At 33.6% G+C, this 25524-nt stretch overlaps 4 protein-coding genes and 1 non-coding gene across 5 annotated transcripts; 4 read left to right on the top strand and 1 right to left on the bottom strand.

Annotated features, from left to right (window-relative positions):
* Positions 1-2835, top strand: LOC141656333 (pathogen-related protein-like). The gene is made up of 4 exons (XM_074463185.1): positions 1-212; positions 550-682; positions 2060-2358; positions 2533-2835. The coding sequence occupies exons 1-4, from the start codon at positions 63-65 to the stop codon at positions 2653-2655; spliced, it is 705 nt and encodes a 234-aa protein (XP_074319286.1). The 5' UTR covers positions 1-62; the 3' UTR covers positions 2656-2835.
* Positions 2836-3294: 459 nt separating this feature from the next.
* LOC141656332 (protection of telomeres protein 1b) lies at positions 3295-9845 on the top strand. Its single transcript, XM_074463184.1, has 10 exons — positions 3295-3515; positions 4414-4550; positions 5049-5238; positions 5821-5885; positions 6675-6763; positions 6997-7278; positions 7455-7531; positions 7706-7770; positions 8159-8311; positions 8905-9845. Exons 1-10 carry the CDS (start codon positions 3386-3388, stop codon positions 9106-9108), a joined length of 1392 nt encoding a protein of 463 aa, XP_074319285.1. The 5' UTR covers positions 3295-3385; the 3' UTR covers positions 9109-9845.
* Positions 3912-4009, top strand: LOC141658359 (small nucleolar RNA snoR113). Its single transcript, XR_012549250.1, has one exon. It is a non-coding gene; the product is annotated as a small nucleolar RNA snoR113 (small nucleolar RNA).
* On the bottom strand, positions 9482-11914 carry LOC141657929 (pathogen-related protein-like). Its single transcript, XM_074465321.1, has 4 exons — positions 11753-11914; positions 11141-11273; positions 10341-10645; positions 9482-9667 (listed from the first exon to the last, which is right to left on the bottom strand). Exons 1-4 carry the CDS (start codon positions 11912-11914, stop codon positions 9482-9484), a joined length of 786 nt encoding a protein of 261 aa, XP_074321422.1.
* An 11217-nt stretch (positions 11915-23131) lies between these two features.
* On the top strand, positions 23132-24973 carry LOC141656331 (uncharacterized). The gene has a single exon (XM_074463183.1). It carries the CDS (start codon positions 23202-23204, stop codon positions 24678-24680), a length of 1479 nt encoding a protein of 492 aa, XP_074319284.1. The 5' UTR covers positions 23132-23201; the 3' UTR covers positions 24681-24973.
* Positions 24974-25524: the final 551 nt, after the last annotated feature.

Here is a 25524-nt window from a genome sequence, read left to right as displayed (position 1 = left end):
GCTTACACTCAAAGCCCTTAGTAAATTACCTAATAAACAGTAAAAAAATAAAAGTAAAAAAAATGGCTTTAGAGGAAAATATAACAGTCAAGGTAGATAAATATAGGTCATTTCTTCATGAAGATGCAGTAAATGAAAATATAGTGTGGAGACATGGTGCTCCTCCTGTTTATGATGATGTTAATAAGCTCTTTGAAGAAGGTAGAAAAAAGGTAATTTTAATATTTTACATCATCATCTCGATTTCTCTATGTTATTAATCGTTATCAGGTTCTGACCTAGTGGTTAAGATAAACCATACTATATTATATTAACTCGATAATTACTGGTCATTTATAAATTATCGACCAATGTTGGTATGTAAATAATCGGACGTTGATTATTAATGCATATAAGAAAAGATATTGAATTATTATTTGTGTAGGCCGGGAAATAAAGATATTTCACTTGAATTGAATTATTTTTCTTAGAACGGTTTTATCTATTTACGACCTTTACAAATGAGATATTGAAACTGATCCGAATACAATTTTTTCAAAAATCAAATAGGAATGGGCAAAGGGGTCACTAGAGGAGACGGTACAAAATGCAATAAAGTCATGGGAGATGGAGCTTTCCCATAAGCCTCGTTTGCAAGACTTTCGCACCATTAATCCTCATAAATTCAAGCTTTTCGTCAATGGTAATAATAATTCCATCTTTTTATAGGTATCAGTTGTGGGTTTCCTCATATTTCTTCTACCTTCATCATATATGGTTTTATCTTGCCATAGTTTCGTAGAACTAGTTAAATATAATGAGAAAACCTACAACCGATATCTGTACTAAACAAGTTTTATCGTCATAGTATGGTTTCATAGTGCATGCATTAAATATATTATAAGATTTTTTTATGCATGTTTATTAAAGATCGAGTTTGATACCTCCAAAAAAAATTGAGTTTGAGATTTAATTACATTTCTATATGTTATATCATATAGAAATGTACTCTGTAGTTAAAATTGATTTCAGTCAATGGCAGAGCCATGCGGGTTAATAGGAGTGCTCGTCCTAGCTAAACAATAAAAAAGTTGAAAATTGTACTCCGTAGTTAAAATTATCGATTGTGATCTAGTTTTCTCTTTTACATAAGTAGTCCCCCGCTTTGAGTTTTTTGTCACCCTAACGTCAAATTATGACTGATTCTAGTACAAGTTGCATTGAAATGTATTAAAATGAGTTTTAGAGGAAGGTAGTGAGTGCTGGCGGAATTAAAAATCTATGGATATCTGAGTTAACCGAGTAATATCGGGACAAGAGATATAGTATTATTGGTCTGTCCAGCTCTACTTAATACAAACGTTCTTGTTAAAAGGCGACCTATTTGTCTTAAAGGAGACTAACCGCTAATAATAACGACTATATTATGTCATCCCTTCCGTCATAATTAAGTAGAAGAAGTCGTCCGTACTCCGTAGTTAGTATAATCAAGTTTACTTGAAACAATTGAAGAGCAGATTCGCAAATATGTACGTACTCTAGGTCTTTTTAGTGGTGCACGTCATTCTTCTAGATGGTTGTGTTTGTACTTGTGTCTATAATTTTGGTGTTAAAAATGTATGAATCAAATTAGGTGATGATGTGCTCCATAGTCCATACAAGTAGGGTTCTCCATTATTGTTGTCTCAAAGATATACGATCGGTCTCTCTTGAAACAGTTATATATATTGGTTTTTAGATTAAAACATGTTAAATAACGCCCTTATTTTAATGCATTAGACAAAATTTTCGCTAGTTATTATGCATTATGCGTTTGTCTCATCTACCATATGAAATCTGTTTTAGATTTAACGCTGATATGTTCGTTTATGTAAACATTTGTGAAAATATAGTGTTGTTAAGGGGTCATGTTAGTCCTATCATTTGGTAATAGTTAGTAAATGTTTTGTTTAAAAACAAATCATTTCGTTTTAAATATTCCAAGTCAGGTCGATTATGACTATATACTTCCTCAATTGGGTTCAAATCAATCCCACATTAGATCAGTTGTGTTAGGTGACCAAATGACGATCGTTAACAGGTAGGGAAGGTATATCCGGTGAAGAAGCACTAAGACTAGGAAGTTACAATGTTTTGCTAAAATCGTCATTGCCAAAGGAGTTACAATATTACAAAGCAGAAGAAGAGAGTTTCGAATCATCACATCAAGTGTTTAAAGAAGCACTTCCTCGTGGATTTGCATGGGAAGTTATATCTGTATATTCTGGACCTCCTATTATTGCTTTCAAGTTTAGGCATTGGGGTTATTTTGAAGGACCCTTCAAAGGTCATGCTCCCACGGGAGATATGGTCGAGTTTTATGGTCTCGGTACTCTTAAGGTATGTTCATTTGATGCTAATGGGATTGAACCTGAGCACATTTCTCATGACTTTACTATCTGAGCTAATTGATATCTGCAGACTTAAACTCAATCTTATGCCTATATATACTCCGTATATTCGTAGAAAAACTAAAGTAATTGAGTGACATAATTATTGTCATAATAATTGCAGGTTGATGAATTTCTTAAAGTGGAAGATGTGGAAATCTATTATGATCCATCTGAATTATTTGGAGGATTATTGAAAGGAGAATCGATCGCCAATACCGATGGCTTAGGTTGCCCTCGCCATTGAATTTGATACTTGATCAAACCTATGTCATTTATTTTTGTATAATGTCTACCTTTTTCTGATGTTGTAATGTAAAATAGTTGTACATTAAAATAAACACATACTAATGTAAGTAAAGTAAGGAAAGTGAATATATGTAATTGTTTCGGTATATATTATTGATCGTATTGCATTAATTGAGCCATTTGATTACATGACCCATGACTGATTTAGATCATTGTTATTGACATCGACTTGCAAATAGTACTAACATAGGGTTTGAAATTGTGGGTGATACTTCTTTTTGCGTCAAAACATCATGTTTTGATGTAAAAGTTTAAGAATAAGGAAGCTAACTAGTTTAATCGAGTTGCAAGTAATGGTAAAGCCCGAAGCAAAAAACAGGTTAACTCAAATTATTCTTCGAGTCTCTGTACTACCAGATATAATTGCCATTCTAATTCCTACCACTAAGGCAGTAATACTGAATTTCTGTACCACTCTTTCATATGTTTAATACGTCCCTATTTGGTGGTATTGAATATCAACACAACAAATTAACTTATTAATCTCATTTTTTTTCACGATATACAAAAAATGCAAAATTACCCTCCAATTAAAAAAAAAAATTCAAAAAAAAGAGAAAAGAGGGCGCGTATTTCAAGTTCTTTATTCTTCTCCCCTCCCTCTCTTTACTTGACACTCTCTAGAGTGTGCGTCAAACAAAACCCTAGAAAATTAAATTGGGGGAAAAATGGGAAAATTCATGAGAGATGATTACAGATTTATGAAATTAGCTGATGCGAATTGCGCATTGAATCAAAAAGTCAATTTAATTGGTATTATTGTTGAGCATAGTACTCCCTGTCGCAGCAGAGGCACTGGTATAACATCTTTCGCATTTTCATATTTTGAATAATTTTATTTTCGTTTAATTATAGTATTAAACCATCAATTTGTTCTTTTAATTTGCGTTTTGTATGATTTAATTGCTTTTTGTTTGTTGTTGTATGTTTAGTGTTCAATTGCTGGTTGTAACGATTGAAAGATATGATCTTTCTTTTAATTTTATGTTGTAAATTTTGGTTTTATGATATGTTTTGACGGTTTATGAATGTGGGTAGTTGATGGTTTTGTTGTCGTAATCTCGGTATTTCTAGCTGAAATATTGACTGTGATCAATAGCGGAACCATGATTTGAAGTGAGGGGGCTAACAATTTGAGGGGGAGGGGAGGATGGGGTTGGACCTCCCTTGCTAGCTTCATCTTAGTTTCGCTACTGCCTGTGACGATAAAAAGGCCGGACTTACGGCTGCCCCCAAGTTTGGGTTGGTAGTAGATTGCTGAAAAAGTCGAAGTAAAGGTTTAACTGAGCCAGTTTCTACTCTGAATTTAATGTATGTTTGTGGCTATGTGCTTTGTTTTGTCGTCGATCAATTCTTGTCGTTTTTGTTCGTTTTGTTCATTGAATGAATTATTGTGTTTGAGAATTGAGATTTTGTGTGTGACATAGTCGGCTACGAGGACTTAGATTTTGTATTTTTGGTAATATATTGATGATAGAATTTGAATGCTAGGTTACTCCAAGCTGTCTTGTATGCTTTTCTATTTGGCTGGATTTTTTTTTGTTTGACTCGCTAATCGATTTTTTTTTGCGACAAAAACTTTCGTTTCATGTGATTTTTTATTGCATATGATAACTTTAGGGTATGATAACTTTAGGGAACTATGTTTCTGGCATTAGTTTTCTTCTGTTGCATATAATTTTTGTTTTCTTAACAGATTGGTTTTTGTCACTGAGAATTGTGGACGAGTCATACCATGATAGTGGATTGGTAGTTAATATATTTGCGGAAAATGAAGAGAAGCTTCCTCAGATTGACGCATCTGGAGACATTATCCAAGTTTCCCATGTTGTGGTATTCTCAATTCTCTTGATGCTTCATTCTTGATCTTCTATTTGCATTCAATTTTTTTATTTTTATTTTTTGTGAGGTTCATTGCTTCCATTTAAGGTGAAACTGGACTTCACAAATCACAACCCTAAAAAAAAGAGATGGAAGTCTAGCTGTCATGTTTACTACCGCACTCAACTAGAGATTGTCAATTATTTCCTTTATTTATATTATTCTAAAAAGCATGCTGTTATAACTTCTTTTGTTTTGAAAATTTGACGTCTATTATCGACATTATCAATAATCATGTCCTCCCTTGCTTCCTGGCTAAAGGCTGTATGTATTTTGATTACTCTTCGTAATTCCAGGCACTATCTTATGTTTGTCTAGACACCAACAGGCTTTTGAATGTATAGTACACTAGTTTACTTAACTCTTTTTCTATTCCTTGTTCTCAACCTCACACGGTGTTAATTTTGGCAAGTGTAACATACTAACTCGCAGTGACTTGTTTATATGCAGATGAAAAGTCATAATGCTGAGTCTTATGCTCAATACAACAAAAGATTTTCTTCATATGCCCTTTATGAAGGGAAATATGGTGAAAGCTGTAGACCTTATCAATTTTCTTGTAACTTTCGTCAAAGAGACCAGGACATGACATTTGTTGTGGGGCTTAGAAAGTGGGTGGTTGGTGTTCAGCTTAGCACAGGTACCCTCATCGCCTTATGTTTTTTTTTAATCATCACAGGTATACTCATGTTGATTGCACGTAGCTTGTTCATGACTTGTCACAAATCTCCACTTCTTCTGCACTGGAAAATAAATGTGCTGGGTTTTTGGGCTTTGAGCTGTATCTAAGTGGATGTATCATTAATGTGTCTTGGTTCACTGGTAGTGTACTAGTGTATCCGCAGATGAAATTTATTTGGTTGAGTAATCGTAAAGCTTCTTTGGTTGTGTATCATCCTGTGGTGCTTCCACAAGTCGTTTGATAATTTTTTCTCTCTTTTTAACTAAAAGGATTTGCAAAATTTGAGCACAGAAAGATTAGTAATTTAAACTAAAATAATGCGTTGTAGAGTTGTTGCAGCCTTATGATCTGTTACTGACTTATTGCTAGCAGCCTGGGACTACCCAAAGGCTGTCTGCCCGACTTTTATTTCGGTTATGGTGCTCAGTTGTGCACTCTGATTTTCTTTTTTATAATCTTCACCGAATGAAAATCTGTGTCAAGAAAGCGGGTTATATGTTTCCCTTCAGATTCTTATCTTTTTTTGTTTATGTTTTGTAGTTACAAAGGATTCCGTTCTGTTGCGACAACTTCAGGAAGGACATTGTTGTGATCTGGTCTGCAAGGTTATTCTCCTTTCATTATGGTGCTTTCATCTGTTTTCTTCCGCTCTATATATAATAAGACATAATAAGGATATAAATCAAAGTACATCCTGTAAAAAATTAAAGGATATAAGAAGCAAAGTAATATTGGAATTTGGATTTCTACTAATTGTAGATGATTGATTAGTGTCTCTGAAACTTTGTAAAATATGAATATAATGCCACATGTATGTATACATACCTTAAATACTCAAATTCCTGTGCAAATATTTATCATGAAGTCAGTCAGACATTTTTAACGTTTCAGTTTTCTTCTAGCAAAATAAATAAAAGCTGAATACTTAGCTCTTGACTGGTTCTATACAAATATTACGCTGTTATTTTATGGTTTCATTTTTAAGAATATATTATTAGTACTGTATAATGGTTTGGAGAATTTCTGGAGAATTTTTTTTGGCTATATATATTTTGATCCCTCTACCGATTTTACAGTAATATATTGGCTGCGCTTCTTTCTCTTGTGAGATAGCGGTCCTTCGATGCATTTCTCCACACAATTTTCATCTTGGGTCATTCAGAAACAACCTCTTTGTGTTTCCAACACAAGGGTAAGACTGCCCCCCACCCCCCACCCCCACAACCGCATTGCGGGAGCCATTGAGGCACTGGGGTATTTTGTTGGTGTATTTGTTACTTAATACTCATAGAATTGCTTCTCAAGGTTGTGCTACATCTTAGAATGTTCTGTGTTTTATGTGATTGCAAGGAAAGTAGGAAGCTGCAGTAAGTAATATTCTGTTTTTTAAATAGATTTTTCATGTGTCTGGAGTCAGTGAAGATGAGTGGATGCTGTTTATTTGGGATGGAAGTGATGCACCCCCTCTTCATATCCCATCGAAGTGAGTGTACTTGGTCTTTTGTGGTTTTGTTACATTCAGTAATTATTTACTTCTTTTTTCCAAATTATTTCACTTTTCATCTGTATTGTTATCTTAAACGAGTCACAGAGTATTTTTTAATTCTATTTCAGTTTTCTTTTGACAAAAAGAAACAGACAATCTAACTGATTTGAAACAGCTGCATACTGGTTTCTTTGGTAAACTAAACAAACTACTGTTTGTAAAATGTGCAGATTGGATGATGAAATAGAAAATCCACTTCGTTTGCAAGTAGAACCTCAGAGTTTGCCAAAGGATATTTTGTGCAAATTTCCTTCGGTTGGCACGACATTAAGAGTATCAGTCCAACGTAGGAATGTGAACTTTCATATCTCTTCACTCATAACTGGCAGATGGGTCAAATTTATCAACATGACATTGAACGTTACGCAAGGTTTATGGTGTGGTGTCCTAACCCGGGAAACCAAAGTGCGTTTTGTACCAAGTGACGATATCTATATTTTGGAACGTGAAAGGTTTGTATTACATTGTTTTACTCTTTGGCTCATTCATCGCAATAATTTGAGCTCAAAGCTTTGCATCTACGAGATTTTTCCCAATCCATAACCTGTTGATAGTCCATGTTACAATACATTATGATCTTGGTATTGAATGTTTCTGAATTCCATCACTGGTTGTACTTGCCATTTAGGGATTTTGTTGAGCGATTTGCTTCCAATTTGAATCGAATGCCTTTTGCAAGCTTTCCTTGGCCCGCTCGTGTCACAGGTGAACATTATTATTTATTCTCTTCATATTATATCTCTTCTTGGTAAATTGAGCCACACATACTTGATGTTAAATACTGATTCTAATCCAAGTGTTGATAAATCTAATCGGCTTTTGATATTTGCCCCTTGGTTGACATCTTATTCATTGTTTGTTTTTCTTGGGAATCCTTAGAGGTTGACCGTAAAGCTGAACATGTACCTCTTGCCACGCTGATGGATATTCTGACATATTCACAGGTATTTGTTGTCTGCTTCTTTTGAGTTCTCCAGAGAAGTCCTCCGCACTTAGTTTCTTCAAGTTGTTATGTTCTAATTTAACTTTTAGGATGCCAATACCACGAGTCCAACGTGTCTATACTTAGATCCGACTCAGGTTATTCGTGCCGGGTCAGTTTGGGTACATGTCATTTCGAGTACATTTCATGTCGGGTACGTTTGCATTTGGGTTGGGTTTCCGGGTTCATGTATGTTCCAAGTGTGTTATCATCATGTAATTTAGAGTTAAGCGTCAGCTTGGAGTCATCAAAGTTTGGTTTAGATAAGATGTCAGGTACGAGTTGTAGTCGTGGAGGTCGAGTCATTTTGGCCGTACTTATGTCTGGTCTCGTGTGCTTTTGCTATCCAGGTGACAGCCAAATTTAAGTGTATAGTCCGGGTTGTAGCTTGCGTACCAAATAAGGTGGAAGACTTCAGATCACCAACTGGAGTCTACCGAATTCGGGTTACTCTAGAGGACCCCACTGCAAGAATTCATGCTTATCTTTATGCGGATGATGCGGTAAGCACTCTGCTCTACTCTGTTTATCTTATTCTTCTATTGTCTACTTGAAAAACTCTCTGCATGATGCATGGATTTTTTTTCCCGTAAGTAATCTTGTTTAGGCAAAGGAGGCAGCACTGTAAGAGCAAAAAGTGTTGCAGTTCATAGATCCATTTATAACAAAACAAGAATCAACAATCTAAGGAAATAAACCTATGAGGCTATGATTCTATGAACGCCTCATAATCGCTGCTAATTCAGTCACGATAATCCTCATGCCCATAGTGACGCATGAATTTGTTGCTTCATATTTTATGATCTGGACCTTTTGATTCTGAATGTGGCCATCTAAGTCTGGTAAAGCCAAAAATATACGAAATATTACTCTTTGGATTTGTGGAACCGCCTTCACGCCTTGTACTTCTTTTTTCACAAGTTAAAAATGGTCGCCCTTTCCCCCCCGGTTATGGGTCACTACACTCACTAGGAAACAGACTTTGTCATTGCAGGGGAAATGCAACCGTGATAATGATAAACCCTTTAATTTTGAAGTTTCTTGTGTATACATCTAGTTTTAATCTGTCTTTTTGTTTTTTTTTTGGCATGAAAAGGAGGTATTCTTTGATGGATATCCTCGGACTGGTGTATTGACACGTAAATGGAAGTTGTTACTGGGAATAACTGACGTTCCTAGCGAGGCTGCTCCAAGAAATCCTCCATGGATGGTGTGCTGCATTAAATCATATTCCTTGGATGATAGTAATGCTTGGGAAAGTAGAAGGTTTCGGATCTTCAACACTAAGTTAGTGATTTGATGGTGCTCGTCCTTTTGATCCATGCAAGCTTTTGAAGTTACCCAAAAGGCGTCTGGCCTCCAAACCGTAGTAAGTTTTTTGTAAATCAAGAGTAAATGTAACCGCGTTTAGCGTTAGTTCCTCTAACCGCCATCTAATCTCTTGTTAGAGCCTGAAAGATTTGTAATGTTAACGACAACTCGTAGTGTAACAAGTTGATCTGTGCCTGAGACCTAATGATAAGTAGCTAACATTATCAAAGTGAAACGACGTAGTAATACCAAAAAAAAAAAAAAAAAAAAAAAAAAAAAAAAAAAAACCGAATGTAGCAAGACAAGAAAAGAACTTATATCCTTGCATTACAATGTGTCTGTTTGTGTCGTCTTTGTCTTGACTAGCGAGCGATGGGGCAGCTATGATGCGAAGCTGTAGACCCATTGCTATTGTTACTACTAGTTTCCCGGAGATCGGTATCATCTGGTGGTTGATCAGATAAAGGTTGCCCCTTTAATAGTCCTGCAAAAAGCTCTTCTGGGTTGTAATATATTTCTACCTCTTCTGCTCTCATTGATTCGTCTACCTGCATGATTTGTATGCATTTTGAAGATTTCATCAATGAAATTCGACGTGACAAGACGCATTTGTAATGCAACGACTGTAATAGGCTCCGTCTACTGATTTTGTGATACGATGTTTAAAGCTAATGTATCGAGTGCTTCATCTATCAATTTATCAGTTTAATCTCCTTATAAACTGTACTCGGTCTTTGTGTTAAGTACAAGTTTGCTTAAACGAGTGACAAATTGACTTCAAACGTTTGGGACTAATTCGCTCCTTTTGAAAGTTACGGAGTTTAATAGCATAGTGACAAACGTTTGGAGTCAATTTGCCACTTCTCACCGTCAGCAATAGTAATGACTTGTGGCTTTGCCTTGTTATTGTGGAAATATTTCGACTTAGGTTCGAAATCTATATCATACATTGGTAGACCTGTACTAGGGTCGGGCTAGGGTCGGGCCGTGCTGGTCAGGGGGCGGACTGGGCTCTCCTGTTTAGACTTGGGCCAGGCCAAGGGGAGGGCCGGGATGGGAGGCCTTACCATTTTTTTGGCTAAAATAGCGGGCCGGGCTGAAATTTTGCAGCGGCCAAGGCTGGGCCGGGCCAAGTTGCATAAAATAACAGGCCAAGGCTTGTCGGGTCAGCCCGTGCTGATGGCTAGCTCTACACACTAGCGGTGTTGTATACATGCATACCTTGAGGACGGCAAGTCCATAAAACTCGATCAGTTCTCCGGTAGGAGCATGGCCTTTATAAGGTCCTTCAAAATAACCCCAATGTCGGAATTTGAATGTAATCACCGGTGGACCGGAATACACAGAAATCACTTCCCATGCAAACCCTCTCGGAAGAGCTCCCCTAAAAGCTGCATGAGACGATTCGAAGGTCTCTTCTTCTGCTTTATAATTGTACGTCTTGTATTTCTCTGGTATCGAGCTTTTTAGCAAGGCGTTATAACTTCCGAGCCTTAGTACTTCTTCCCCGTCTAAGCCCTCTCTTCCTGTCAAATGTAAATATCGATCAAATACGTATTTAGTGATAAATACGTTATGTTTTAACTTATCGTAGATTATTATATAAGACGTTCTTATATATTCCCTCCAATTCAGTGTTTTCTTCCCTTTGTTTTGGGGCACAAGAATTAAGGAGGGAGTTAAAGAATGAATAAAGAAATATGGTGGGGTTTGTGGATTGGAGAGAGGAATGAATAATTGAGAATTAAATAAGGAATTGTGAGTATGTGGGGTATGGTAATAAGAGAGAGGGATGAATAAAATAAGAGTAAAAGTTAGGTGGGGTTTGGTGATAGGAGAAATGAATGAATAAAATAAGAGTAAAAAGTTTCCAAAATAAGAAAGGGGAAGAAAACCTGAATAATCCGTTTAAGGAAATAGGGAAGAAAACAGTGAATAGGAGGGAGTACTTTACCTCATTTAGTAATAGCAATGAATGAATTGCAGAAATATTATAAGATCGTTGTACAGTGTATACTCACCATTGACGAAGAGTTTGAACTTGTCTGGATTAATAGATCTAAAATCGCGTAAACGAGTTTTATGCGAAAGCTCCATCTCCCATGTCTTTATTGCATTTTGTACCGTCTCTTCCAATGACCCTTTCAGCCATTCCTGCGTATAATTTAAAGGTATAAGTAAAATTAACGAGTTATCTCGAAATATCGACAATAAAAAAATATTAGTGTCACAAATAATTTTAAAGACATATCTGCATGCATACATGAGCGGGATCTATAATTCTGTAGTTAAAACACTTTACCTGAATTACCTCCAGTCACAATCTATAACAATTTGCATATTTTGTGAGACAAATCGCGATATAACCTCACTCCGATATTAACAATACAAAAAGACCGTTTCTAAATAGCACATATTAAAAGATTGTTTCTACGAAAATTTTATTCTTCTATGGATAACTACAATTTTTTTTTTATAAGACGGTTGTAAGCGTGAAAATGATTTTAAAGTAAGCGACATACATACCTAGCTAAATATGTTTTTAATCTCGTTTTACACTTAAGACGGTTTTAAGAGAGACTCCACTAATACATACTCCGTACCATATAACGATGTTACGAGACGTTACGTACCTGAGTTCGACCCTCTTCAAAGAGTTTATTAACAGTATCAAAAATAGGAGGACCTCCATACCTCCATTGTATATTCTTGTTGGTTGATTCTTCATGCAAAATCGACCTATATTTATCTCCTACTTCCTCAATTACTCTATTATCACTTCCTTTTTGTGCCATTATTTATTTATTTAGCTAATTTCTAATGTTTTTATATTTTATATTTTTAATTTTATGGATCTTCAATTTTGCGGATAATAATAATATGATATAGATGTTATATAATTTAGGTTTGCCTAATACCTACAAAAATTGCCGAAAATTATCACAATTATTTTGTTGGATTTATATATTTAATTCCTTGTATTTTAGGTTTCTTTTTTTTTTTGGATGGATGTCCAAAGATGCATGCATATGACTTCATCTTGGTAACGGATATGTATAGGAATAAATAAACTTCTTGTCATTCATCACCAATTGATATTTTGAGAGGCACATATGCTTTTAAAATAAATTCATTTTCTGTCCAAAAAAAAAAAAAAAATTTTACGAAATGGATATATGGTGGACGTAATAGAGAAAATGGTTGAATTAAACTCCCGAATTTTTTTTCCATGTTAGGAAGAAATTCGCTGAGCCACTTAATGACTTCTTTTTAAGGGTTATGCTAAATATAATCCAGTGGATTGTATTTAAGTAACTAAAAAAGGAAATAAATAGTTAATACGGAGTATATGCATTAATTGCATTAATTTATGTATAATTTACTCTTTAATTTCTAAATTAATGCCAAATACTCCCTCTATTTTTCTATATATGACTTTCTCACATTTCAAGATACACACTTCTTTCTTCAATATCTCTCAAATTGTATGCTTAAATATAGCGATATGTATACTCATATGAAAGAGTTTTTCATAAGTAATTTAATGGTATAATTTTTATAATTTTTTACCAAATATTTTTTTGTAAATATTAAAGTCAAATGCTCGCCTCGAAAAAGCAAAACGTCATATATTAAAAAGTGGAGCGAGTATAAAGAGTATTAAATGTTTAAATACAACTCACTGGGTTGTATTTATCATTTCCCTATTTTTAATCTATTGACTTACACGACGACAACTTTACTCGAGATCTATATTTTTCGTGACTACACATAAATTATTTTTAGTTGTTAGCTTATTTTCGCTATATTTCAACTAGTATTCTAATTTTTGAGCAATTATTTGAAAATATTTCTACATACTCTACCGTAAATGATTTAAGACAAATGGAGTACTCCGTATTATTGTACTGTGTCTACTCCCTCCATCTCAGTTAATACATTTACTTCATTTTTCTTTTATAAAATAATGTAAACGTAAACTGTTAAGTGTAATAGATGGAGTAGATTAATATCAACCGTGGTTGATTTAATTTGTGGTTGATAGTGGAATTAAGTTGACTTTGCTTAATTATAGTACTAGATAAATATGATCCTTAATCATTTTATTCGTTTCTAATCAAAGACTTAGTTTTAATCCACTTAATCTTCCTCATTTCCGTGGTTATCCCATTATTTTCCATCTATTTATAAGCATTAAATCATCAAGTAAATTAATCATAAAATAAACGAAATATTCATATAATAACTTTGTGCAATAGTCCATTATTTTCCTCGGTAAGTTCTACATCTTGTTTTAAAACTTTCTCAAAGCAATTTTAGGTTTCCGTACTAGTTACCTTAGTGGTTAAAATGGAGGTATCGTGCGTGATAATAGGTCATGAGTTCAGATTTCAGGCCTTACGCCTATTTGACACCAATAAAAGGAAAAAATAATAATTTACCACATAAATCGTTTATAAACACCATTTTAAATAATAATTTAGGGTTTTTTGTCAAAAACTATCTTATATCAATTGGTCTCCCTTGTGACGGGTTACCATTTGTGACGGATATTTTGTGAGATAAAATGGTAACAAAATGGGTTAGTGGAGAAAGAGGACCACATGAATAGTGTTGCAGAGAGAGAAAAAGTGGGTACATTGTGAGGTAAAATGATATCCGTCTTCAGCTTGTGACGGATATGTCATGTCTTCAATGAGAATTTGTGATCTTATATTTAGAGGTATTTGTAAAAAAAACTATCTTATACTCCCTCCTATTTCCTTATATCTTCCCCTTTCTTTTGGCCACAAAAATTAAGAAAGGGGAAGAAAGAAGGTATAAAGTAGAATAAAGTATTGTAAGTTGTGAAATTTATAGGTGAGAGAAAATAATAAAGAATGAATGATGAATAAAGTATAGATAAAGTAATGAGAGTTGTTGATTTTTTAGGAGAGAGAAATTAATAAAAAATGAATGAAACTTACCAAAAAAGGAAAGAGGGAAGATAATCAAACTTGTGTGAAAAAAGGAAAGAGGGAAGATATAAGGAAATAGGAGGGAGTATTATTTTTTTTGTTGAATTCAACTACCTTTATTTTCTTTATTTTTGGTCAATAACTACCTATGCTAAGAGTATAGACAAATTTGGTTAGTTTTTCGGCTTTAAACTATCTTATACGACTCTTTAATGTTTAAATCATGCCTAGACCAGATTTTAGAAAGTCATGATGTATTTACGCTTAATTTTAGTGGATGCTCATAGTTATTATTGAAATAATGAAATGTGAAAAACATAAATCTTGGTTAGATGAAGTTAAATTATGGTTTTTATGCGGTTGATTATTGTTGTTTGATGTTAACAGAGTCATGTGAGATAGGTTTATGTCGCTAAATCGATCAAATCTCGCCATATGGTGAGCTTAGGTAGTTTTTGACCAAGAAAAGAGAAAATAAAGGTAGTTTAAAACAAGAAAAATAATATAAGGTAGCTTTTTTACAAATACCCCTAAATATAAGGTAGTTTTTGACAAAAAACCCAATAATTTAGTATAAAATCGTTTTACAAGAGATTTGTTGTTTTACTTAAATATTAGTCGATGAACTTTGAGTGACTACCATGATTTGTTATATGTACGTCAGTGTAAAACCGTTTTATAGAAAAAAAAAAAAAAAAAAAAAAACTACTCTGTATTATACAACCCCATGCGAAAATTGTGACTCATACATAAATTGTACTTCGTATTCTGCAGGTTATGAGAAACGAAAAGATGAAGCTTCAAAGCATTGGGATTACAATAATGCTAGTGATTGCAGTTGTCTGCATTTTATCCATTAATCCGAAAGTTATCGCGATGGAGATACAAGAAAATAACAATGGAGATCTTGAAGCAAATAATGACAACGATCTGATTGGTTCCGCAAGTGATAATGATCATCATGAAATTCCATTGCATAAGTTTGTTCCTCCAGGAGACAAGTCTTAATTAAGGAAAAAGGGTTATTCTATGGCCTCTACCTGATAATAATAACCTTTGTAAAGAAGAAAAAGATAAATAAATAATTGAAACGTAGAAAATATTTGTTTTTTAGTTGTTATATTTTGTTTTGGAGTGTATTTTAATAAACACAAATAAATAAATGTATCAAGAAGGATGAAATGAGTAGTTTTATAACTTGTCATTGTATATATACATGATATATAAACTTTTAATGGATATTATTGAACTATAAAATTATGTACGGAATATATATTTTATAATTTATCATGTTGTTACGCCATATAATTAATATTAGGTTGTATGTTTGAATTCTCTCTTTATACAAAAGATCTTGTATAAGACGATCATACTTAAAACGACTTGCTTAGGCATACAAAAGTTGATAACTAGTATCACAAATTTACAAGGGTAAATAAGTAAAACAACATATAGTTTCACGATATTAATAATACAAAACCGTTATACACAAATATTTGTACACCTCATATTATACTTACACTCGTGACTTCTTTAATACGTAAAACAAACACTAATTTCTTTTGTTTTTTTTTTTTTGATAATATGGATCAGATCAGGTTATGAAGGAATTCGAACTCAGGACCTAAATAAAAGCGAAAAAATCATTTCCACGACCACCTTTTTCCCCACAAAATCTTTGTTGCACTATAAATAACAAACACAACTACACAACTTAAACTTTACTTTGATTCTTCTTGTTTCACTACAATAACTTCTTTTCTTCCTCTCTTTAAATAATTACAAATACGAGTATAACAGATACGAGTATATATACAATGTTAGACCATTCGTCCACAACATCTTCCACAATGTCGTCTAATGCGAGTAGTACATTATCGTCTTATGATGATGACCGACATATTATGATGACCGTGTCCAAGTCCAAGTCCGATAGGCTCCTTGGTAAATTTTTCGATGCATTGGAGTTTGATTTTGAGTATGATAAGAGTAGCATTTGGTCTCCCCTTGTTCCGAGGACCGTCTTTTTAACCTCTCCCGGCGTTGTTGTATGTTCCAATAATGATTATTTGCTACTTAAACTTTGCAAGTCTAAGAAGAAGAAAATCAAAAGCCTAAGGGTTTTCTCATCTTGTAGAAGATTCATGTCTTGCTTCAAAGTAAGTACCCCTAAGTTAAAGTATTTTTTTATACTCCCTCTGTTCCGATTATTTGTTTATCCTTGATTAAGATATAGAGAATAATAATTAATTTTATTGTTGAAAATCAAGTAATATAATTATATTAGTACGATACTCGTATAATCGTATTTGAGTGTGATAAACATTATCTCATTAACACTCAAATCGACTATACGAGTATTGTACTAATATAATTATGTTACGTTAGTTTTAAATATTCTCTATCGGTATAATGATACTGAAATTCAATACGACTCACAATATACTTGAGATAATTGCTAAATGCATATAAAGTACTTTGTATGTTCGATCCTATTATTAATTTCAATCATTCATATAATTTTATTTTGAATTGTAAATGACCTTAATATTATCGCCTTATCGGAATTGTTTATTTAATTTATTTCATCCCTTTTGCTATTTTTAAATTTATTTCTTGAATGATTTCAGAATATATTTTGTATATACGAGTAATTAAGGAGAATGATGATATTAGAGACACGAAAGAATTGTCCTTAGCTTTTGTATTGTTGACGTTATCGTCCGTACTAAGCAAAATAGTGTAAATTGACAATTCATGGACTATACAACCAGATGTATATGTTGTACGGTGTAGAACCTGAGCTTTGTGTCAAAGTATCCGAGCTTTATATTAAAGAATATGAGCTTTATTAAAAAGTATTGACTTCATTCATTTACACATTAAAAACATGAAATTTAAATTAGCTCAGAAAGAATACATGTAAGCTCGAATTCTTATACTTGGTTGTACCATGCTTATGGTACAACTGGATGTATAATCCTATTTGTGTAAGATTTGTGGTAAATTGATTTGTAGCAAGAGGAATCATAAGAACTTTGTACGGAGTAATTAATATAATTAAAGTATATGAATCTTCATGTTTTATTCCTATTAAAGTTCAAATAATCTTTTCAGATATTATGCTGTCTCAATTGAATACATATTTTTTTACTACGAATAAATTAATGCATATTTCATTTGCTTATTTTTGATTTAGTGATAAAATGGATATACGGGGATATTTCACTCATTGTATTTTGATGTTTGACTTGTATTTGCTTTGTTGGTCTTATTTAAGATCGTTGTATAGATCACGATTTATGTAAATGTTAGCTAGTTTAACTGGAAAAAAGTTATGATAAACGAATAATTTACTTATGAGTTATGACCAGGGTTCGAGTCCTAAATAGAAAATTTCAATCTGTTAACCATAGTTAACCGTTAATCACACGGTGGTCTTACTTAAAATCGTTATTATTTAATTTGTACAGATGTCAGCTAGCTTAATTAGCTGGAAAGTCATGATGACTGCTACATATGACATGGAATCAAATCTCGAACAAATAGTTTTGATCTATTAACCAAAATTAAGTGTTATACAATAATCTTAAGTGATTTAATAAACATTTTGTACGTAAAAGGCACGTTGATACTCACATTGCATGCATGAACTTAAGATTTTGAGGAAATCAATATACACTTACAAGATTCCTAAACCTCTTTATTACTTTTTACATTAAAGTTGTAATTATTTTTGGATGATTGTATCTTTAATCTTTATTATTTTGATTGAAGCTTTATGAATAAGGTAAAAAAGGATAATGTTTAATCTTTGTCTATTATTTTTGAACTTTGGTGCAGGTCTTTTGGTGCTGTTAAGGAATATTTTAGGTTGCATTGGTCCACTTCAAAGCTAATCCAACCCTTTGTCCCTTCCACTCTTTATTTCTCCAATTGGGTCAAATCTCTTAGGAGTAACTATGTATCCAAAATTTGTGTTAACTTATTTCAAATTCACGATGACATGTGTAAGACGGTTTTATTTAAGATAATTTGATTGAATGTTATTATACAACCGTGAATTTAAGAGTTATTGTAATGAGTATAATTGCCATGAATTTGAACAGCAAAAAAAAAAAAAAAAAAAGATACATTAAAAAAATCGATATAAAAAAAAATTAGGCATTTCATTGTTATTTACTTCCAGAAGAAGAACAAATCGTTTCTCGTATATGTTTTGAAAATTACTATGTGTAATTATACTGCTTAAGCTGAAAAGCAACTCGATTCAGATTTCATAATCGTTGAAATCTCAGACTATCTTTAAGAGTACTCGAACGTGAGCTAATGAGTTTATAGGTTAGTTAGACAACATATTGTTATGCATACTATACGAGATATTCTGAAATGTAAGATGAAAAATTTAAATTTAAACAAAATTGAAATTACTATGTGTAGTTATCATTTTTTTGTGTTAAGAAAGCTACAAGGACGATTTTTGAAAATTACTATGTGTAATTATCATTAATTTAGCACCTAAATAAACTAGTTGATATCTGCATCAAAATAATTATCAATTGAAAACTCGCCTCAAAGCCTATGATGACACATTCAGTATATTTTCTGATTTCAAATAATTGTTGCTAGTCATTGCTACATTATGGTGATTTCTTTTATGGCATGCATGTACAGACGTGCAGTTCATCTTTGGAAGGTGATGGTGATGCTTGATCAAGTTATAGTATTTTGAGAATGTCACGTCACGGTTTCTTATGTTACTTTTTGAGAATATTATTTGAATGATTCTAATAGGGACGTTTCATTAGACATATATTGCCATTTTGCTTGTTACTACAGGCAATTAGAATATCGTATTACAAGATAAGTGAGGGAAAAAAAAGTGGTAGATGATTCCATGGAAAGTAGTACATCAAAATGTGACGAATATTTCGCAAGTTTCGATCATTTGTTTACCTTATTTTTGACATAAAAATTAAAGAAAAATGAGAGGGCCACCTTAAAGTAAATGAGAGGTAAAAGAAATTTAGAACTAGCAAACTAGTTATTTAATTCAATTTCAGATCGAGTTCAATTGATTCGTTTTTTTATTAGTTCCCATTTTAGTTCGATTTCAATCGAGTTCATTTAGGCTAGCTACTTTAAATGATTTGTGATACTTTAATTCAGATACGGCACGAGTCGGTCAATCTAGATTTGGGAGTCAAAATAAAAATTGACTATGTTCATTATACTTTTCAATTTGAATGTAATAATTTAAAATATCATTAACAAATAAAGAGCTAATGAAAAAGAAAATATAAAATTGGGAGTGTTTTTGTGAGAAAATAAATATTTTTGATGTAGGTTAATCGATTCAGTTACTATCAGTTCATATGTATTTAGGTTCGAGTTTCATTCTTATATTGAATTCAACTTATTTGATTTTGGTTCGATTTGGATTGAATCAGATTTCAGTTACTTTTTCAGCTACTCATAGTTGTTCGATTGATATCATTTCAAATATTTTTATCAATTTTTGGGGTTATTAATTGTAAACACGACATGGGCTAGTGTATATCACCCTTTAAATCAATGCCAGAAACCTTACCAAAGTCATCGAAATCCAAAACTCACAGTCTCATAGTTTTAATTAAAAAAAAAACATGTCCAAAATGAAAACATATATACAATAACAATAACATCAGAGCCTTAATCCCAAAATGATGGTCGGTTGACATGAATCACTTTTCAGAACTATCCATTAGTGATCGCACACCTTAATATGCGAAAATATAGAAAAAAAGGAGTGAAAAGAAAATGAAGAGTTAAGACATAATATAAAAGTCAAGTTAAACTTATAGGTTTGAAAATCAATGTTTAGATTTCTTTTATACTAAAAGTTTAGAATCTTATCTATATAAATTCAGAAGACAATACTCATCATACAAAGAGCCACGTCATTAATGCAATTTCTTTTTTATTTTTATTTTCGAAAATCCAGGTTATGGTGGGACCCATGTATGTGCAACGTATTTAATTATTCAGATATCCGTCTTTTAAAACATGCGCTAAAATCCGTTTCGCAACAAATTATATAAAATCATCTTATGGAATACTTTTTCGAATTAATATTATGATAAAATTTTATACATTTCGTGTAAAGAAAATGAATAACATTTATGCAGAATTAATTACAAAAGCGAGTAATATTTTTTAAATTACATAATTTTTAAAACAAAATTACACAATAAAATTACATAATTTTAGGAAGGAATTACACTTATATACGGATCGAAAATACATCGGGAATGAATTACAAAATGAATAACATGTATTTTTGTTATAAATAATTTTACCATGCAGTAAATTTAATCAAAACATAATTTTTTAAAAATACAGTGTACAATTTTTTTTTTTTTAAAATATCAATAATGACGGCATATGTTAAAGTTAATTATTAAATTATATTTCTTTTATTCGAATGTAAAGTTTTTTATGTATGCATTTTTTATTTACAAGAGTAGATTACGTTATTTCCTTATAAACCAGTGCATGTGAACACATGTTTGTAACAATTTAAACATTAATTATGTACATCGTTGATTTAGACCAATTAGATAGGTGCAATAGAAATGCAAAAAACAAACATACATTAAAAAAGATTCATTCTGGTCCAAATACATACCCGTGCAATTTTGCACGGGTTTAAAACTAGTTTAAATTTAAATCAATGTTACTGTTTTGAAAAGTCAAAGTAAAAATTAATGTTATGGAATACCTTAAAATAAACCAAGTATAGGTATTATTATATAAGAAAGTTCTTTTTCCGGTAAAACTTATAAAAAATTCGAAAAGAACAAATGATTTACTCGGAAACTTCTAGCAAAAAAATAAATCCTAAATATAAGGTGTAAAGTGATTTAAATGTGAAATAATTTTCGTCAAAAAAAAAACCTTAAAAAATTGGAATTACTTTTTCACATACGAGTTTTACTTTTTCACATACATTTTCCACTTAATACCCTTCTTACCTAAAACTAGGGCTGAGCAAAAAAAACCGAACCGCATTTTTAAACCGAAACCGGACCGAAACCCGAATAATGGAGACCGAAAAATTCGGATTTTTTCCGGTGCGGGGACCGAACCGAATTTTTAAGCATAAATGAGGTGCGGGTGCGGGTCTAAATAAAACCAAACCGGAGACCGCTTTTAAAACCGGATTGAATTTTTCTCAAAAACATAATTTCATCTATGAATTAAACACAACCAAGCCAAGACTTAGGCCCAAAACATCAAAACCCTATTTCTTTATGAAGTAATTTTAGATGTCTGTGACTCTTTAATTGTAGTTTTGAACATCATTTACATGTCTATGACTCTTTAAACTTTAATATGTATGACTTTTTTATGAAATAATTTTAACATTTGACAACCAACGTCTTCAAAAGTCAAATTGGCAGCATGTTTATTGTGCCATTTAAGAGCATTCAACCAAGAACCGGGTTCGAAAACCGGTGCGGGTAACCGGTTTTCAAATCCGGTTTGAAAATTTCAGAAAAACCGGTTACCCGGATTAAAAGAGGTGCGGGTGAGGTTTAAGAAATTTAAGGTTTTTTAAAACCGGGGACCGAACCGGTTTGCAAAACCGGGTCGGGTACCCGGTTTTGCTCAACCCTGCCTAAAACCTAGCAAATTAACTCTTATTCAACTTTTTCCCCTAAAACCCAATTCAATTGCTCCAAGAACTTTAACAATGGAGATCCTAATCCCCTAATAAATTTAGTAGTTACCAGACTATATCATAATGTTGAACACAAATTCTTGTTTCAGACCGCCACTATCCGTCTTAAGCTTAAGACGGATAGTGGCCTCTCACACAAATGCAAGTGGGAGGCAAGTAGATGGGGAATGGATATACCCACTTGCCTCCCTCTTGCATTTGTGTGAGAGGCCACTATCCGTCTTAAGCTTAAGACGGATAGTGACGGTCTTAAGCAAGACGGACTGAACGTTGAAATGGGATAAGTTAACAAAGAATCTTTGGTTTTATTCTTTCATTTTGGAACAATTTGTCTCGCTTGATTTGACGGAGATTGATACCATCTTAAATATCGTTGCGGTTAAAGAATTACATTCTCCATGAAGTAAAAATAAGATCTAGTAAACGACCGAAATTATAGAGCAGTCACACTAATCAGTAATCACTGCTATTTGAAAATTAATTTGCTTGAAAAAGAATTTCATTCTCCATGATTGTGGCTGGGGACAAACAGAGAATAAGGGAGAGTCGGTGCAGGTGGTGTTGGTGCGGTTGGCGGTGGACCTGGTGGTGGCGTTGTATAACAGGGCTGGTTGGACGATTGGTGCTTTAGGGAGGGTTGTCGGGTGGGTATAGAGGTGGCAATCGGGTCAGTCGGGTCGGGTTTGGGTCGGGTCACGTCGGGTCGGGTCATATCGGGTTCGGGTCATATCGGGTCAGTATACCCTTTCGGATAGAGTCGGGTCGGGTTCGGGTCATTATCGGGTCGGGCCATTTCGGGTCGAATAATGTATCGGGTCGGGTCGGGTTTGGGTCGGGTCACTATCGGGTCCGGTAACTTAATCGCATTACTATAATTTTTTAGCATTAAATTTATTTTTTAACCTATTATTTGGTTTAAATAATTCATTACTAAGTCAAACATATCAATCTAAACACAAAATCACTTACATTTTGATCAAAATTAAGCTTAATAATTATCGGGTCATCAATTTAATCGGGTCAATATCGGGTCGGGTCGGGTTCGGGTCACTGATAATCGGATCGTGTCGGGTTACGGGTCGTCATCGGATCGGATCGGGTCGGTTTCGGGTCACGATATTTTCGGGTTGGGTCGGGTCGGGTTTGCTCGGGTTCGGGTCGGGTCAGACATGCCAGCTCTAGGTGGGTATGTGGTGGCGGTAATTGATTTTAGGTGAGGAGAAAATGACAAGGGTATAATCGTAAAAACTGTATGTGAAAGAGTAGTATGTGAAAAAGCACGACCCTAACAAATTGACCTAATAAATAAGAGTATATATACGGAGTATATATAGAGGGGAAAAAGTTATCTACGCGGGAACTTCTAATTGTATCGGTACTCTGCTAAATCAATCAACAAAAATGCAGAAATTAAAACCGATGTCCCAATTTCGTGTCAGATCTTATATTCGTAACGAAAAAGACCCAATTAAAGCTTTGAATCTCTTCCTAAACCCTAATCAAACCCCCAATTCAAACCCTAAACCCTTTGAACACTCCCTTCGTTCCTATGATCTCATCATCAATAAGCTCGGTCGAGCGAAACTTTTCGATAAATTGGAGGTTGTGCTCTCGAAATTGAAGCTTGAGTCCCGGTTCAACCCCACTGAAATCATGTTTTGTAATGTGATCACCTCGTATGCTAGAGGTCGTTTAATTGATAAAGCACTCCAGGTGTTTGATGAAATGCCAATGTATCGTTGTCCAAGAACGGTGAAGTCGTTGAATACGCTGTTAAACGGGCTTTTAATTTGTCGGGAATACGATAAAATGGAGAGGATTTTTGCGGGTTTTGATCGGTTTGGTTGGCGGGATGCTTGTACTTATAATGTGATGATTAATTCTTGTAGAGCGCAGGGTGATTTGGTGGGAGCGCGGTGGTTGTTTGATGAAATGCTTGAGAAGAAATTTAAGCCGAATGTGGCGACTTTCGCTACGCTGATTGCTGCGCTTTGTGAGGGGTCGAAGTTGAAGGAAGCGTTTAAGTTGTGGAATGATATGAGTCGGGTTTACAAGGTTGAGCCGAATGTGTTTGCTTACACGTCGTTGATTAAAGGGCTTTGTGACGCAAAGGACTTAACCAAAGCTTTCCGACTCAAAGATGAGATGTTAGAAAGAAACATGAAAATCACTTCGCCTATTTTCACTACCCTGATTAGAGGTCTGTTTAAGATTGGCAGGAAGGATGATGTTCAGGGTGTTTTGGACGAGATGACGAAAATTGGGTGTAAGCCGGATACTGCAACCTACAACGCGTTAATTACTGGTTACTGTGAAGAAGGTCGGGTTGACTTAGGTCTAGGAGTATTGAATGAAATGAAAGATAAGGGATGTAAACCTGATGTGGTTAGTTATAATGTCATTATCCGTGCTTATCTTAATGACGGTAAAATTAGAGAAGCCATGGACCTATTCGATGATATGCTAAGACGAGGATGTAAACCTGATGTCGTATCCTATCGGGTACTTGTTCAGGGGCTTGCTGATGAAATGGAGCTGCGGGATTTTTTTTTGTATTTAGATGAGATGGTATTCAAGGGTTTTGCTCCTTATCCTGTAACGATAAACAAGTTCATGAAACGTTTGCATCAGGAAGGGAATTCAGAGATGGTGTTTCGAGTGTTAAATAGCCTAGCTAATGGAAATTACATTGATACTGATTCTTGGACATTAGTGACTTCTATGGTTTGTGAGAACAGCGAGTCGTTAAGTTTCCGTCATCTTTTTGATTCACTGACTAGTGACAATTGCCATGTAGGGTTCAGTAGTTCTGTCAGAGCTCGAATCAGACCGGAGAAGTTTATGCCAAGGTGGATGAATCAAGGAAATGGACCAAAATGAAGGGGAAGACATTAATGGAAATAACACAGTAGCTGTTTACGGGTGCCTCCTTCGTTGGACCCTGTACGTTCGACCTGCAAAAACGCGGTCTGGGCTATGCATCTTCTCAGAATTTTGCAAAGGCCATCGTCATACTATCCCAAAACCTTTAGCCCGTTTGTCTAGATTAGGAGAGGTTCATTTTGATTTTATAAAGCATTTTGATTAAAAATCGAATAAAGTACTCTGTCCAGTTTTAGATCTGTATTTTGTCGATCCGGATTATTATTAATGAAATTGATTTTTTCCTCAAACAGAGCTCGAGTCTTTCATAAATTTTAATGCCCCTAAAAAAAGTTGAAATTATGATTTTTTTATGAGAACAATAACATAGAATATTAACAATCAAAAGGTTTTAGCTCCCAAAATAACTTCACCGCTTAATTGGGAAAATTGGGGTGATCTTAAATTTTGTTTCAGTTCAGTTTTCACCCGGTTTATAATTGTACTTTTTTCAATTCAGTTACAATTCGGGTCGGTTAATATAAATTCTGGTGAGTTGAGGTCATAATTTTCTCAAGTCGAGAGTCAATAAAAAATGGCTTAATGTTACCCTTTTCAGTTTGAATGTAATTTTTCAAAATATCAACCATAAATATATTTATGTGTGATCTTATTTAATTCGTACATTAAGAATATCTAACTTTTATAATTTTAAAAAATACGTAACTAAAGATAAAGATCATTAACGCGTAAAATACGCGTTGACAAACATAAATAAGCAAACTTGTGATGTGGAGTTGAATGGAGAGATTATATAATAATGAAAAACTACACTAGCTCTGAAATTAAAATCAACTACGAA

This window comes from Silene latifolia, chromosome 5 (assembly GCF_048544455.1).
Source record: "Silene latifolia isolate original U9 population chromosome 5, ASM4854445v1, whole genome shotgun sequence".
NCBI classification, from domain to species: domain Eukaryota; kingdom Viridiplantae; phylum Streptophyta; class Magnoliopsida; order Caryophyllales; family Caryophyllaceae; genus Silene; species Silene latifolia.
Note: the sequence above shows the minus strand (reverse complement) of the source record. Positions and strands in the feature narration are given on the sequence as shown.

Bases quoted from the DNA above. Each gene is read 5' to 3' on its own strand.
- LOC141656333 (XM_074463185.1), top strand. From the start codon at position 63: ATGGCTTTAGAGGAAAATATAACAGTCAAGGTAGATAAATATAGGTCA. The intron at 213-549 runs GTAATTTTAATA...AAAATCAAATAG, and splicing joins TTGAAGAAGGTAGAAAAAAG to GAATGGGCAAAGGGGTCACT. The intron at 2,359-2,532 runs GTATGTTCATTT...TAATAATTGCAG, and splicing joins ATGGTCTCGGTACTCTTAAG to GTTGATGAATTTCTTAAAGT.
- LOC141656331 (XM_074463183.1), top strand. From the start codon at position 23,202: ATGCAGAAATTAAAACCGATGTCCCAATTTCGTGTCAGATCTTATATT.
- LOC141656332 (XM_074463184.1), top strand. From the start codon at position 3,386: ATGGGAAAATTCATGAGAGATGATTACAGATTTATGAAATTAGCTGAT. The intron at 3,516-4,413 runs GTATAACATCTT...TTTTCTTAACAG, and splicing joins CTGTCGCAGCAGAGGCACTG to ATTGGTTTTTGTCACTGAGA. The intron at 7,279-7,454 runs GTTTGTATTACA...CTTGCCATTTAG, and splicing joins TATATTTTGGAACGTGAAAG to GGATTTTGTTGAGCGATTTG.
- LOC141657929 (XM_074465321.1), bottom strand. From the start codon at position 11,914: ATGGCACAAAAAGGAAGTGATAATAGAGTAATTGAGGAAGTAGGAGAT. The intron at 11,274-11,752 runs GTACGTAACGTC...AATTATACGCAG, and splicing joins TTGAAGAGGGTCGAACTCAG to GAATGGCTGAAAGGGTCATT. The intron at 10,646-11,140 runs GTGAGTATACAC...TACATTTGACAG, and splicing joins GTTCAAACTCTTCGTCAATG to GAAGAGAGGGCTTAGACGGG.